General features: G+C 38.9%; 1 protein-coding gene across 10 annotated transcripts in view; it reads right to left on the minus strand.

Moving 5' to 3' along the window:
- Positions 1-14,405, minus strand: part of NDC1 (NDC1 transmembrane nucleoporin) — a 53,318-nt gene that overhangs the window by 20,791 nt on the left and 18,122 nt on the right. For 4 of the 10 annotated variants that reach the window (XM_036448143.2, XM_036448139.2, XM_036448145.2 and 1 more), the window contains 6 exons: positions 13,918-14,010; positions 11,636-11,717; positions 9,611-9,769; positions 4,286-4,531; positions 4,082-4,191; positions 1,897-1,947 (listed from right to left, as the gene is read on the minus strand). In XM_036448143.2, the coding sequence (XP_036304036.1) occupies positions 1,897-1,947; positions 4,082-4,191; positions 4,286-4,531; positions 9,611-9,769; positions 11,636-11,717; positions 13,918-14,010 (741 nt within the window). The remainder of the gene's footprint in view (positions 1-1,896; positions 1,948-4,081; positions 4,192-4,285; positions 4,532-9,610; positions 9,770-11,635; positions 11,718-13,917; positions 14,011-14,405) is intronic. The other 6 variants (XM_036448147.2, XM_036448140.2, XM_045584625.1 and 3 more) reach the window with 4 other exon arrangements.

Genomic DNA, 14,405 nt, shown 5'->3' on the forward strand with positions numbered 1-14,405 from the left:
TGAAGAACTACCTAAGTACATACTACTTTTCTTGAATTGTCTATCCTCAAACCCCACTCCAAAGAAAAACCACCCAACTCTCTTTAACAAAACTGAATAGTATGGAGCAACAAACAATAGCCCATTTAAACAAATACTGGCTTTGGTAATGCACCTAATGAAGTCTATGAAGTACAACAGCACGTTAGATCTCTCAACATCACAGAGCACGGTCTATAACTCCTTATCATACAATAGATCCACTTGCAAAGCTAGAATTAAAAGCAGCCTTCACTTCCAAGGAAAAAGGAGATCTTGCTCAGCCTCTGCCTGCCACCTATTGGCTATGCATCCTTAAACTAGCTACTTGACCTCTCTGAGCCTCAGGTTTCCTTATCAGTAAAACAAGGACAAAAAAACAAAAACAACTCACAGGAATGCTGTTAGAATTACATGAGGGAACTTAAGTGAAAAGAGCATGGGGTAATACATCTTTCAAAACAAAGCACTAAAGTAAAACTTCAGACAATTCCTCTTCCTGTAGGTTGAAGACACCTTTAGGGGTCGCATAGTTTTCCCGAACCTCTATGGTTGATTATTTTTTATAAAGGTAGTTGCTAGAGCAGTGTTTCCCAAACTTTTGACACATGTGTACCCCTTCTATAATTTTCGTAATGCTGAGTACCCCTCGTACTCATGAGAATGTAGAATTATGCGCAGCTAAGCATGGTGCAGTGCATATCCCCACCAAACTCCGGTGCAACGCATACCCCCACCCCTGGGGGTACACGTACCACACTTTGGGAAACACTGTGCTAGAGGATGCCTCTTCCCTGCCACATTAGAGTGTGTGTGTGTGTGTGTGTGTGTGTGTGTGTGTGTGTTGAGAGGGTAGAGGGGGGAAGTTTCAAGAACTTCAAGTGTTTCTTTGTTATATGTATCTATATTATATCACAGTTACTCAGATCTTTCTCCCCACAAGAGTATACTCCCAAAGAATAAAAATAATGTATATCAATGCAAATTACCACTTCAAGGCATAATTCAGTGCAATATTAGCTAATAATGCAATATCTTCAGAAAGAGAGAAGCTAGATTAAAAAAGAGAACAAAACACTCTTTCCCCTACATAAGGACAAAGGCTTTTCCTCATCAAAGGATTAGTTAACACACAACAGCTGTAGCCAATGAAAAGAGGAATGAATTTTCAGCTTCTGCAATTGAGATTTACTCTCTTATGGCAGCTGGGGCAAGCAGCTGAGACACAAACTGGAAAGTCTTTTAGTCTGTGGCCTGAATTACAACTTTTTATGCAACACAAGTTTAACATCTTTAACCTAACTGTTATCTCCATTCTGCAGAGCAAACTGGCCACAAAGATGTTAGCAGGACAATGAAACATAAAGGAACACCATGGATTTGTTCATTTTGCAGGATGGGGTTGTAGATCAGCACAAAGCTATCTGCAGCCAAGAGACTCAGTTAGCCAACTACAGACAAGCCCCGGGAAGCCACTGAGGAGAGATGTGAGGTGAGAATGGGCAGCTACTGTTAAAATGAAGCACTAATACAAAGCTGTTTGGCTTGCTAGGATCAAGCTACATATTTGTTTTTAAATATATTTTTATTGATTTCAAAGGGGAAGGGAGAGGGCGAGAGAGAGATAGAAACATTAATTATGAGAGAGAATCATTGATTGGTTGCCTCCTGCACACTCCCTCAGGGAATTAAGCCCACAACCTGGGCACGTGCTCTTGACCAGGACTGAACCGGGCTCTTCAGTAAACAGGTACGCTCTACCCACTACGCCAAACCAGCTAGGGCCAAGCTATTCATTTAGAAGTCAAATCCCACCTGCTACTAAATTTCTTATTTCCTCTCCCCTCCATTCCCAATGCTATATCTACATATTCTTACCTTACTGAAAAAATACATTATCAGCACCCGTTTTGACATGAAATTCTTAATCTGAGTTGGGGGAGAAAAAAAAATGAACACATTTAGAGTTTTCCATTCTATTCAAATGTAGTATCACCTATTTCCAGGTTCTCCCTAATATTAACTTAAATAAAAACACTTCCTCTCTTACAGAGAACAGTATTTACAGTAATCCATGTAAGGAAATACATTTGTACAATAAAATGGATAATGGAGATGGGCCATCTAACCTAAATTGCATTCCTATGTACACATGTCTAAACCCCCAAATAAAGACATTTCATAATTAAAGGAATTTTCAGTGGTTCTGATAATAATTTCTGAGACTATATTCTTTCTCAGTTCTCTAGGGCTATCATGCCCTTAAATCTCTTAACATCAAAAAAGAGCATGTTTTTACCTACCCCATATTCAAATCTTGGTTTGTTGTTTTCTACTAGTTGACATTTAAAGAGAAAACAATTTCTTAATATTATAAACTGACAGTATTTATGGCTTATAGAGCAATATGTGATACTGAAGTCTGTAAAATGCCTTCAGTTCTTCCTTCTATTAATTGATCCTTCCATCAGCAAACGTAATTATTTCCCCCATCTTTAAAAAGTAAAACCCTTCCTTGACTCCTCAACTCCCACCAGTATTTATCCCATTTTCCTGCTCCATTTATAGCAAAACTCCTGGAAAGATCTGGCTTTTCTTGTGGTCTCCAATTCCTCTCTTACTCTCTCCTGACCCAATGCCAATCAACCATTCATTCCCCCTACTCCATCCAGTAGCTCTTGACAAGGACTCAATGACCGGCCCATTGCAACAGTTCATTAACAGTTTGAATCTCATGCTACTTATTACCAGCAGTATCTGACACTCACTTCTCCTTGGAACACTTTTTTCTTGGTTCTCTTCTCATCTCAATAGCCACTTGGTCTCTTGCTATCCTTCATCTACCAGACCTTTAGTCATTGGAGGGTCCTAGTTCTTGCATCTCTTTTCTTCTGTATCTACACTCCCCAAGCGTTTTCATGGAGTTTCATGGTTTTAAATACTGTCTATACTCTGATGACTTCAAATTTTAATTTCTTTTTTTTTTTCTTTTTTGGTCAATCCTCACCAGAGGATATTTTCCCACTGATTTTTAGAGAGAATGGAAAGGAGAAAGAGAGACAGAAACATCGATATGAGAAAGACACAGATTGGTTGCCTCCCACACAGGGCCTGACCAGGGCCAGGGATTGAGCCTGCAACCAAGATATGTACCCTGGACCAGAATCAAACTCGGGACGCTTCAGTCCGCAGGATGACACTCTGTGCACTGAAACAAACAATTAGAGCCAAATTTACATTTCTAGCACAGAACTTTCTCCATACTTCAGAAATATATCTAATTTCTTACTCAGTATTTTCCATTGGCTATGTGCCAAGATCTGTTTAAATTAACATGTTTAAAATCAAATTCCAGATTTCCCCACTTCATCTCCATCAAATCACTTCTTGCAGAACCATTAGCAAATTGCACTCAATAAATTGTAACTATATTATTTCAGATTCTTTGGGCCAAAAACTGTAAAGTCAATATTTGCTCTATTTTACACACCACAACTAAATCATAAGCAAATCCTATTGCACCTACTTTCAAAATATATCCAGACCTTGATCAGACCTCCACCACAACCACTCTGGTCACAGGTACCACCACCTTGCACTAGACTACTTCAAGAGCTTTACTATTGCCTCTGCTTCTATCCCTGCCCTCTGAGAATGTAATCTCAACACGACAGTTAGAGCAGTACTTTCAAAGTACAAGGTTAAATCATGTCATTCTTGTGGGCAAAACCATACAATGGCTTTCCATCTCACTCAAAGAAAATGTCAGTCCTCTACAATCCTAATGGGCCGGATGAGCTCTGGGTGCCTGCTACCCGTGACCTCATCACCCACCTACCTGCCACTTTCCCGTCTCTCATCCGGCTCCAGCCACACTCTGTGTCCATATTCCTCACACTAACCAACCAAAACCAGTTAACAATGGGAAATTCCATATGGGACAACTTACTATATGAAGCATCAAAACAAAAATCCTATTTATTTCTTATGGATTACTCATTTGAAATCCTTTATGCTCTCAATACTACATGCCAAATATAAATTCTATATCATATCATCTTACCTGTTCATGTTTATTCTGAATCCATGAATAAATCACACTGGGCTGTCTCATTGTCTTACCCTCAGCACTAACAGTAGATGCAAGATTGGAAAATCCATTCATTTGCTGATCTAATAATTAAAAAAAAAAAAAAAGTGAACACTTAGGCTATCTGATTCTCTGTAACTCTGACATTTCAAATTTTAGAAAATAAACAGTCCTCACCAGGGGTAGAAGACCATAACCTTGGCCCTCTTCTTATTAGCTGAGAACTTTCAGGTGACCCATAGCCAGTGGTTGCATCAAAAGTTCCAGCCATCCGATTTATCACAGTAGAGCCAAAAGGAGGTCCAAGGGGACTTGAAATTTCAGGTGTAGATAATTTTGGGGAAAACAGTGATGTCTTAACTGACGGTGGCACTGAAGACCGAGGCAGCTGACTAGATTTTGGGGTCTGAAAAGTAGATTCTTCTGCAAAAGAACAGAAAGAGTGCTGAAGGGGCAAGCTGGTCCAAACAGGCCAATATGAGGGTTCTCAAATTTTATACATCTTAATTTTTTATTTAACATATTACCAAAGGCTCGGTAGGTTGTTTCCATTTAGGTTTACATTCTCAAGATCCTGTTTTTACTACTGCAACTCAATGATCACTCAAGGAGGTTTAAACATCTTTTTCTGTCACATGGGTACAGCCTCTCTTGTCTCCCCCTCCCTCCCACAAATAAGCTCATCGTCAAGGTCAGTTTCTCTAGGCCCGTGGTTGGCAAACTGCAGTTCTCCAGCCACATGCAACTCTTTGGCTCTTCCACTAAATACCACGGCCTAGGCAAGTCTATTTTGAAGAAGTGGCGTTAGAAGTAGTTTAAGTTTAAAAAATTTGGATCTCAAAAGAAATTTCGTCGTTGTACTGTTGATATTTGGCTCTATTGATTAATGAGTTTGCCAAACACTGCTCTAGGCTGTTTTGAATAAACTTCTCAATTTGTATTTTATTGTTATACTAGAGGCCTCATGCACGAAATTCATACACTGGAGGGAGTGGGGGAGATTCCTCAGACCAGCCTGCACCCTCTTGCAGTCTGGGACCCATCAGGGGATGTCCAGTCAGACGTTCCTTCCTCTCACAGTCCGGGATCCCTCACTCCTCAGCGCCCACCTGCCTGCTGCTTCCTAGCACTGGCACAGAGGTGGGAGAGGCTCCTGCCACTGCCGCTGTACTAGCCAGCCAGAAGCTGGGCTCACTGCTCCTTAGTGCTTCTGCAGAGGTGGAAGGGGCTCCCATCACTACCACTGCACTCGCCAGCCACGAGCCCAGCTTCTGGCTGAGCAGCACTTGCCCTGTGGAAATGCACTGACCACCAGGGGGCAGCTCCTGTATTGAGCGTCTGCCCCCTGGTGGTCAGTGAGCATCATAGCAACCAGTCGTTTTGATTGTTCCAATGAAACGATAGTTTAGGCTTTAATTATATAGATAGATGGAAATAACTTTAATTATTGCATTAGAATCTTTCCAATTTTACTGCACCCTCCTTCTATAACAATTACTTGGTTAAACATAACTAAAATTATATTATGAAAATGTACAAATCAGGGTGCTAACCTTATCCCATTTCCCCCAGAATTCTTTCAAAGTCATATCAAAGACCAATTTGCCCAGGATACGTACACATCTGACTCTACAAATCTGATCTGCAAACAGTTTTTTCACAAATTGTAAGTCTAGTTATTCAGTTATAGAATCTGGTATAAAAACAAAGGAACATTTTCCCTGCCACACCAGTCAGCATAAGGTACAAAAACAAAAGAGTACAGATTAGTATTCTATCTTCTTAATAAAACCACATAAGACATTAAACATTTAAAGTATATTTTCATTACATGACTTTTTAAAGAGTTGGTGGCAAATAGAAATCTTTGAAAAATCAATTTAAAAATTAAGACTGGGGTTTTTTAAGTACTGCAATTTTTCCTCAAATTTAGAAGCAAATTTTGCCCATTTGATGGGATATGACAACAATTGAAAATAATGAAAAACCCATTTAGACCCATAATCTCTCCAATCCAATGTTACAATGATCTTTACAGCATGATTATTTTATGTAAATAGCCATTTCAAAATCTTCAACTGGTTCCATACCGCAATGAGACAAAATCTAAACTCTGTTTTTTAACAAGCAAGACCTCCTTTTATTATCAAATATCATCTTATCCGTGCAGGCTCCTTTTTGACAGATTTCTATTTATCGGGTCTAGTAAAAATTAATGTCGTTTTTAAACATTCGTTTAAAATCTTGCTTGGCGTTGACTTGTATTGACATAACCTTCAAACACGTGGTATCTACAGAACGTGTGAAGTGCAATTAACAAGTTTTGCTTGAAAAAGTTTGTGTTTGGTTTGGTTTTTGTTGCAAAACTAGGGCTAAGAAGATGGCGGATGAAGAGCATATTCAGCACTGCATGCTTTACGAGTTCCAATTAGGAAGAAAAGCAAGTGAGGCTGCAAAAAACATCTGTAGGGCTCTTGGTCAAGATGCAGTTAGCGCCAGAAAATGCCAGCGTTGGTTTGAGAAATTTCGCGAGGGAAATTTTTCATTAGATGACAAGAGTGGTCGAGGCCGTGTGTCCAATTTTGATCAAGAAGCTCTTCAAGCTCTTTTGGTGCAAAATCCTCAAATTACCCAACAAGAGCTTTCGACAACTTTAAATTGTTCACAAAAAACAATTTCCAATCAATTGCGTGCACTTGGCAAAGTCCAAAAGTTTGGAAAATGGGTTCCTCATGAGTTGACCGACAACAACCGTAATCAAAGAGTCACAATTTGCAGTTCCCTCCTCTCTCGTCAAAACCGTTTGCCGTTTTTAGAGCAAATTGTTACCGGAGATGAAGGGTGGGTGCTGTATGTTAATTTGAAAAGGCGGCCTCAATGGTTGGACAAAAATGAGGCTCCGCAGTCCACGCCAAAACCTGACTTGCATGCGAAAAAAGTGATGTTGTGTGTTTGGTGGAATTTTAAAGGAATTCTTCATTATGAACTTTTACCATCTAACCAAACCATTACAAGTGCAGTGTATAGTGCCCAATTGGAAAGGATAGCCCAAGCTTTAAGAGAAAAAGAACCCGCGCTGATTAATCAGAAGGGCGTAATTCTTCACCACGATAACGCACGACCGCATACTGCAAGAATCACTGCTGAAAAACTGCGCCAGTTGGAATGGGAAGTTCTCCCTCAACCTGCATATTCTCCTGATATTGCCCCTTCCGATTACCATTTGTTTCGTTCTTTACAAAACTTTCTTCTTGGAAAAAAATTTAATAATGAAGAATGCCTCAAAAATGCATTGACCGAATTTTTTGCATCAAAATCACAAGAATTTTACAACAGAGGGATTAAAATGCTTCCTGAGCGTTGGGCACAAGTAGTAGAAAACAACGGCAACTATATTGTTGATTAAATTTTGTTGTATTGTTTAAATAAATTCGATTTAAAAAAGTATTAGAAAACGACATTAATTATTACTAGACCTAATAGTAGTTACATCCTATATAATAAGTGTCTATATAATAAAAGCCTGATATGCTAAGTGTCTGGTCGACCAGTCGGCTGTTCAATCAATCAAAGCATAATATGCTAATGAATGCTAAGGTCACTCAACTGCTCACTAAGACATACTACCAGGGCAGACAGTCAGCAAGCTGGTCAACCAGTTGCTATGACATGCACTGACCACCAAGGGACAGATGCTTCAACCAGTAGGTTAGCTTGCTGCTGGGGTTCGGCTGATCGGGACTGAACGAGACAGGCTACACATGCCCTGGAGCCCTCCTGTAGTCCCTCCCCAGCTGGCCAACCTCTCACGTCTCTCCCCAGTCCTGATCATGCACCAGTGGGACTGTGCCCTCTTGCAATCCAGGACCCCTCAGGGGATGTTGGAGAGCTGATTTCGGTCCAATCCCACAGGCCAGGCCAAGGAATCTCATTGGTGCACAAATTCATGAACCAGACCTCTAGTTTTCTTATATTTGTATACCTCCCACTAAATAGGCAGTTCCAAGAGTGTTCTGTCATCTTTGATTCTCTCACTTCTAGTGCATTGCTTGGCATTCAATAAATAAATATCTATCTATCTATCTATCTATCTATCTATCTATCTATCTATCTAAGCCTAAGTGACTGTTATGACTGAACAACCAGAACAACCAAATGACCAGCCAGTAGCTATGACATACACTGACCCAGACATTACCGCTGGGGCCTTGTCAGCACTGAATCGGGTTCACCGCACCCCGGACCCAGACAAGAAGAAGGAGAGAGCCCAACTCCTCGCAGAATTAACCGTGCCTTACCTTGCTGCTAGGGCCCTGACAGCTCCAAATCTGGTTCACCCGGACCCAAACAAGACAAATGAGGGAGTCCGATTCCTCATAGATTTGACTGTTCGTTAGCTTGCAGTTGGGTCCCTGACAGCCCCGAATCTGGTTCACCCACACCCCAGACCCAGACAGGAGGGAGGAGGGAGCCCAATTCCTTGCGGTACCTCCACAATTCTCCCCTTCCCCCCCTGCAGGCCAGCCCCTCCCAAAGCCCCAATCGCCAGCCAGGCCGAAGGACCCTTCCCGTGCAGGAATTCGTGAACCGGGACTCTAGTATCTACATATATAAAAGCCTAAGTGGCCAGTCGACCATTCACCAGATACCTATGACATGCACTGACCACCAGGGGAAGACACTTTGATCAGCTGGTTAGCTTCCTGCTGGGGTCAAGCCAATCAAGGATGGGTGAGATGGGCCAGACACACCTTGGAGCCCTACCTGGCCCCAATCGTACATCAGTGGGGTCCTGGATTGCGAGAGGGTACAGGTCAGGCCAAAGGACCCTACTGGTGCACAAATCCATGCACTGAACTTCTAGTTCCATATATAAATACTAATCTGAAAGATGATAACATATGAAATATTCTAGAACCTTTGAAAATCTGACATCCGTGAACTTATTTCAATCATTTTTCAACTGTAATCTTATTTGTTTTGGGTATATGGAAGAGTTCACATAACATTGCTTTTTAATTTCAGGATTCTCTTTAAAAACAAAACAAAAAATCACAAATTCAGATACTGGGTCCAAATTCTCTCATGGGAATAATGGACTAAATCTAACCCATACCTTCCCCCTTCAGATGAAACCTGTTTTCCCAAGTTTATCACTATCCCCACCTAGCCAGTTTTGCCCACTTTTACTAAATGCCTAGCTCCAAAAAGCATCTGAACATTACAGTTTTACAGCCCTAGGCATTTTCTACTTAAGGGATTTGGTGAGAAAGCATAAGTTCCTCCATTTTGAATCACCATCACACTAGACTTAATTTTTCTGACCTACAATGATACCCAGTTCTTATTCCTGTACAGTGCAATATCCCATATATTGAATTAATTTCCCTAAATATACATGTATCTCACACTCATACACATATCTTTAGATTAACTACCATCACCTTTCTTAGGAAATAAAATGCAAATGTATCCCCCTCTCTTAGCAATATAAGCAGTTACCTGGAATATTCATTTTCTTAGGCTCCACTGAGTATGAGGAAGACATTACTCTTCCATTTGTTGCAGCAGCTTCTTGGTAGAGAACCAATTTCTGAGTCATATCATTTAAAAGATTCAAACACTCCCTTGAAATGGCCGTCCAATTGTGGGGATGTCCACCTAAGAGGTCCAAACACCAACTTTTAAAACGTATATAATTGTATAGTCCCTCAAATGAGGAGAAAAATCAGTTAGAAATGCTACATTACACTTTGCATCAGGGCCAAGTTTTCTCAATTAAGAAACTATTTATATTCATATTCATGCCATCTAATACACAGTTCAATAAGTATTTGGATGAAATAATTTTCCCCAAAGTCTACAAGCAAAAAGTTGCTATTTTACCATAAAAATCTCTCAAGCTGATCACTAAAATAAAGCCAAACACTAGAGAATGGTTTGAGTGCAAATGCCCAGGCTTTCTTTACTAAACATACTGAAGACTCAAGACTAAGACAACAAACACTAGCATGTCTAATGAGATGTATAACATGGCCCCTGGTGACCTCTAAATTGTTGTTAACTGAACCACTGTGCTTCCTTATATATTCATTTGTATAATAGTCCCTATTTGCTATTATATCCATAGGATTAGACATTATTTGGTAATAATCACACTTTATAACTGAAGAATTTACATGTCTGTTGAATATTTAAATTGAGCTATATGACCCATACTCTTCTTTCTTATTATCTTTTGATTCTCTAAGACTTTTACGTCCTAGGGCTGTCATGTAAAATCAACTATACTTCATTATGTGTTGAGAATACAGGAGTCCACTGAAATTCGGTTTCCCCATCCTGGTGCCAATCATCCTCTTGTACTTAGATCCCCCCCTTAAACATTTCCCCTTTACAACGCAAGAGGAACACTGCTTCACTTGCAAGCTAACAACATATTCCATTAGCAGGCCGTAGAATGTTTTATACTGCTGTAACTCAGGACCACTAGGGAACTACATAATGGTCCAGTTAAATTTTAATAATATTCCCTAAAATAAAAGTTCTCTGGCAGAGAACATACCACCTTGTTACAGTTTACCTGAATATCTGGTGAAAATATTTAATGTATAGAGAATTCCTAGCCCCAGCCGGTTTAGCTGAATGGGTAGAGCGTCAGCCTAGGGACTAAAAGGTCCCAGGTTCAATTCTGGTCAAGGGAACATGCCTGGGTTGTGGGCTTGATCATCAGTAGGGGGCACGCAGGAGGCAGCCGATCAATGATTTTCTCATCATTGATGTTTCTATCTCTCTTTCCCTCTCCTTTCCTCTCCGAAATCAATGAAATATATATATATATATATATATATATATATATATATATTTAAAAAATTAGAGAATTCCTAAGTGAACCTAAGTCTGATAGAAAACTAGTGCTATAGTTAGTCTCCACATAAGCACTAGATTTTTCATGTGCCTAAAAGGAGAGTAGCTTCAATCATTTACATTTTTATATAACTCGATTTTATTTCCATGTAACAACTAACTATAAATAAGGTTTATTTTACAATCTGGGAATGGACAAGTTTAGCAAAATAATGAAGAGCTAATTAGAGACGGTAAAAAGCTACCCAGTTCACTGTCCCCGTGTTGGCTAGGGATGTTTCTTTTTTTCCTAAATATAAGGCACAATTACAGTCTTGAAGAGATTGGCAAGTAAGAGGGTCACCAACACCATCTTTGGGTCACCATCAAATCTAGTTCCTTTCTAATTTTTTTTTTTTAAGGAGGCAGAATAGCATTGCAGGAAGGGGAGCTCTGAACATGGGAATCAAATTTCTTATTCCAACTCTGACATTAACTTTATTTAAGCCACTTATTTTCTATGAGAATTAGGTTTCCTATCTAGAGATTAGACCACCTGACATTTAACACCCCTTGTAAGATTAGCCTTTTATTATATAGGATAACTATCCCACCAAAAAGTTTAAATAGAACACTTTCTACACACACATGCCTAGTCAGGTCTATTACTTTTAGCATTACCTGGTTGACTAAGACTAAAAACTTCTTGTCTTCGTGAAGGAGAATATTGAGAAAGCAACATCAGGTCCTGTAAGGCCAAATACTAAAAGGGGAGAAAAACATAGTTTACTTTTTTTAATATTTACATAAAATCTTACTTATAAGTTGGGCTCAACATGATATATATAAGGGGAAATCAGTTGAAATTTTTCGTAAAGAAAATATTTAATCCGGCTTGGCTCAGTGGATTGAGTGTCAGCCTGCGGAATCGAATTCGATTCCAGCCAAGGGCCATGCCTGAGTTGCGGGCTCCACCCCCAGTAGGAGGTGTGCTGGAAGCAGCCAATCAATGATTCTCTCTCATCATTGATGTTTCTATCTCTCTCCCCTCTCTAAAATCAATAAAGAAATATATTACAAAATAAAATAATATTTAACCTAACTTTTTAGATTTCCAGAATTTTCCTATCTCTGTCCTCTACATTAACTTTATTTAAGCCACTTATTTATTTAGCAAAATAATAGAGCTAATTAGAGAGACGGTTTCTTCTTGGGACCAACATAAGGAAGCTTCACAAAAGTATGGTCTCTCGAATGATGAGTGAAGAGGTTTGACAAGGAACAAAATGAAATTTTTTTGTAAGAAAATACTGCAGACATTGCAGAGTGTCATGATGGTGTCATGATGAGTAAGATGTAGCACAGCCTAATTGAAAAGGCAGATGCACAAAATAATGAAAATTTACTAAAGTAAGTAAAGTTTGAACCACTTATTCTTCTTGGGACCAAATGATGGTCCTCGAACCACTCGTGGTCTGTGAGGTCCTAAAGGTTGGCAACCGCTGCTCTATAGGATACCCCACCCACTACAGATCCCTGCTACACAGAACCATAGAACTCGCCGTGTTCTTTCCCATCTCTGTGGTGGAAAACATAAACATCACTTCCTCCTGGAACTTTTCCTGGCCTCCCTCAACAAACATACTATACACTACAGTTCTCAACTGTGGCACTTAACGTAATTTATTGTAATTACCTATTTACTTGTCTCACCTGTTCCACCAAATTGTGAGGCAGGAACAAAGTATTGCGTACTATCACATTCGGTCAGTGCCTAGCACACAGTAAACATGCAATGTCTGTAGTACTTTCTTACCAAAAAATTTCATTTTGTTCCCTATCAAACCTCTTCACTCATTATTCAGGAGACCATACCTTTTGTGAAGCTTCCTTATGTTGGTCCCAAGAAGAATAAGTGGTTCAAACTTTACTTACTTTAATAAATTTTCATTATTTTGTGTATCTGCCTTTTCAATTAGGCTGTGCTACATCTTACTCATCATGACACCCAACATAACTAGCAGTGATTGACACCTGCCCAATAAAGATTTGTTAAATCGATGTTAGGTATTTTTAATTAATCCTAATTGATGATTTAAGGTCATCAAATCCTCAGTGGTTTCTTTACTTATTGGTTTATAACTTTTCCAGTGCAATCAAAACTATGAAGTCTAACTATTTCAATTCTCTTTTAATTACTATGACCTCTTAATAGGATCACATATATTGTAGATCTACTTTAAAATTTCAAAATGTGCCGAAACCGGTTTGGCTCAGCGGATAGAGCGTCGGCCTGCAGACTGAAAGGTCCCAGGTTTGATTCCAGTCGAGGGCATGTACATTGGTTGTGGGCACACCCCCAGTGTGGGGTGTGCAAGAGGAAGCTGATCGATGATTCTCTCTCATCGATGTTTCTAACCCTCTATCTCTCTCCTTTCCTCTCTGTAAAAAATTAATAAAATATATATATTTTTAAAAAATTTATTTTAAGATCATAATAATTATTCATATCTTCAGAGAGTTCACTGAATGTCTACACACTACCAAGCACTACATTTACTCATAATGGCCAACAATACTACATGAGTGAAAATACATATTGATCTAGTGATTTTAAAAAATCAATAGTGCTTTGTTTTGCTACCATGAGGAGTTTGTGAAAAGCTAATGCATATAATCATATTTTATGTGTGGAAATATTTTTATACCTATTCTGATATATAATAGATTAGCTTAACTTTGTACACATGCATTACAGTATATAAATTCGTTTTAGTCACTTGGAAAAAAAACTGAAAAAGTAAACAGCATTCAATGTAGCATGTAACTGATTTTTACAATAAAAGTTTTAGAATATATGCTAGGCCCTCAAAAATATAATACCTAAATATATTATATATTAAGTCCTTCTCTAAGATAAGTTAGAGATGACTGTGTAAAGATATAAAATGCAGTTCTGGTACCTTTATGATGAGGGGTGGATTACTGTTTAAGACTTTTGGGAGGCATTCATCTGACTCTTCCGCAAATGGTGGTTGAACAGGGAACAGATGAGCCTATCAAACATAATCAAAAGGACTATGAAAGTGAGAATTTTCATGGCTTTATTATAGTCAGTAAGTACTAAGTGATATTAGTTATTAAAAAAAGAGACCAAATTAACATCTTTACTGTTCCTTGCAAATAGGTTGTGTTAAAGATATTTCTATACCCAGACATACTAAAATTTTATTAGATCTCTGGTTTCCAATAATGAAACAAAGTTTAGAAGCAAAGATTCTTTGAAGCCATTAAAAAATATAAACCTACAGAGATGGTAAAATGAAACCAAAACACTCATTTTCCAAGACAAACACTTGGATGATAAAGACAATGTAAATCCCATCCATTTAAAAACATTTCTTCTGATTTGTATGCATGCATATAAGCATAAGCAATGGACGAAAAACTC

Source organism: Pipistrellus kuhlii, unplaced genomic scaffold (genome assembly GCF_014108245.1).
Source record: "Pipistrellus kuhlii isolate mPipKuh1 unplaced genomic scaffold, mPipKuh1.p scaffold_m20_p_2, whole genome shotgun sequence".
Taxonomy (NCBI): Eukaryota; Metazoa; Chordata; class Mammalia; order Chiroptera; family Vespertilionidae; genus Pipistrellus; species Pipistrellus kuhlii.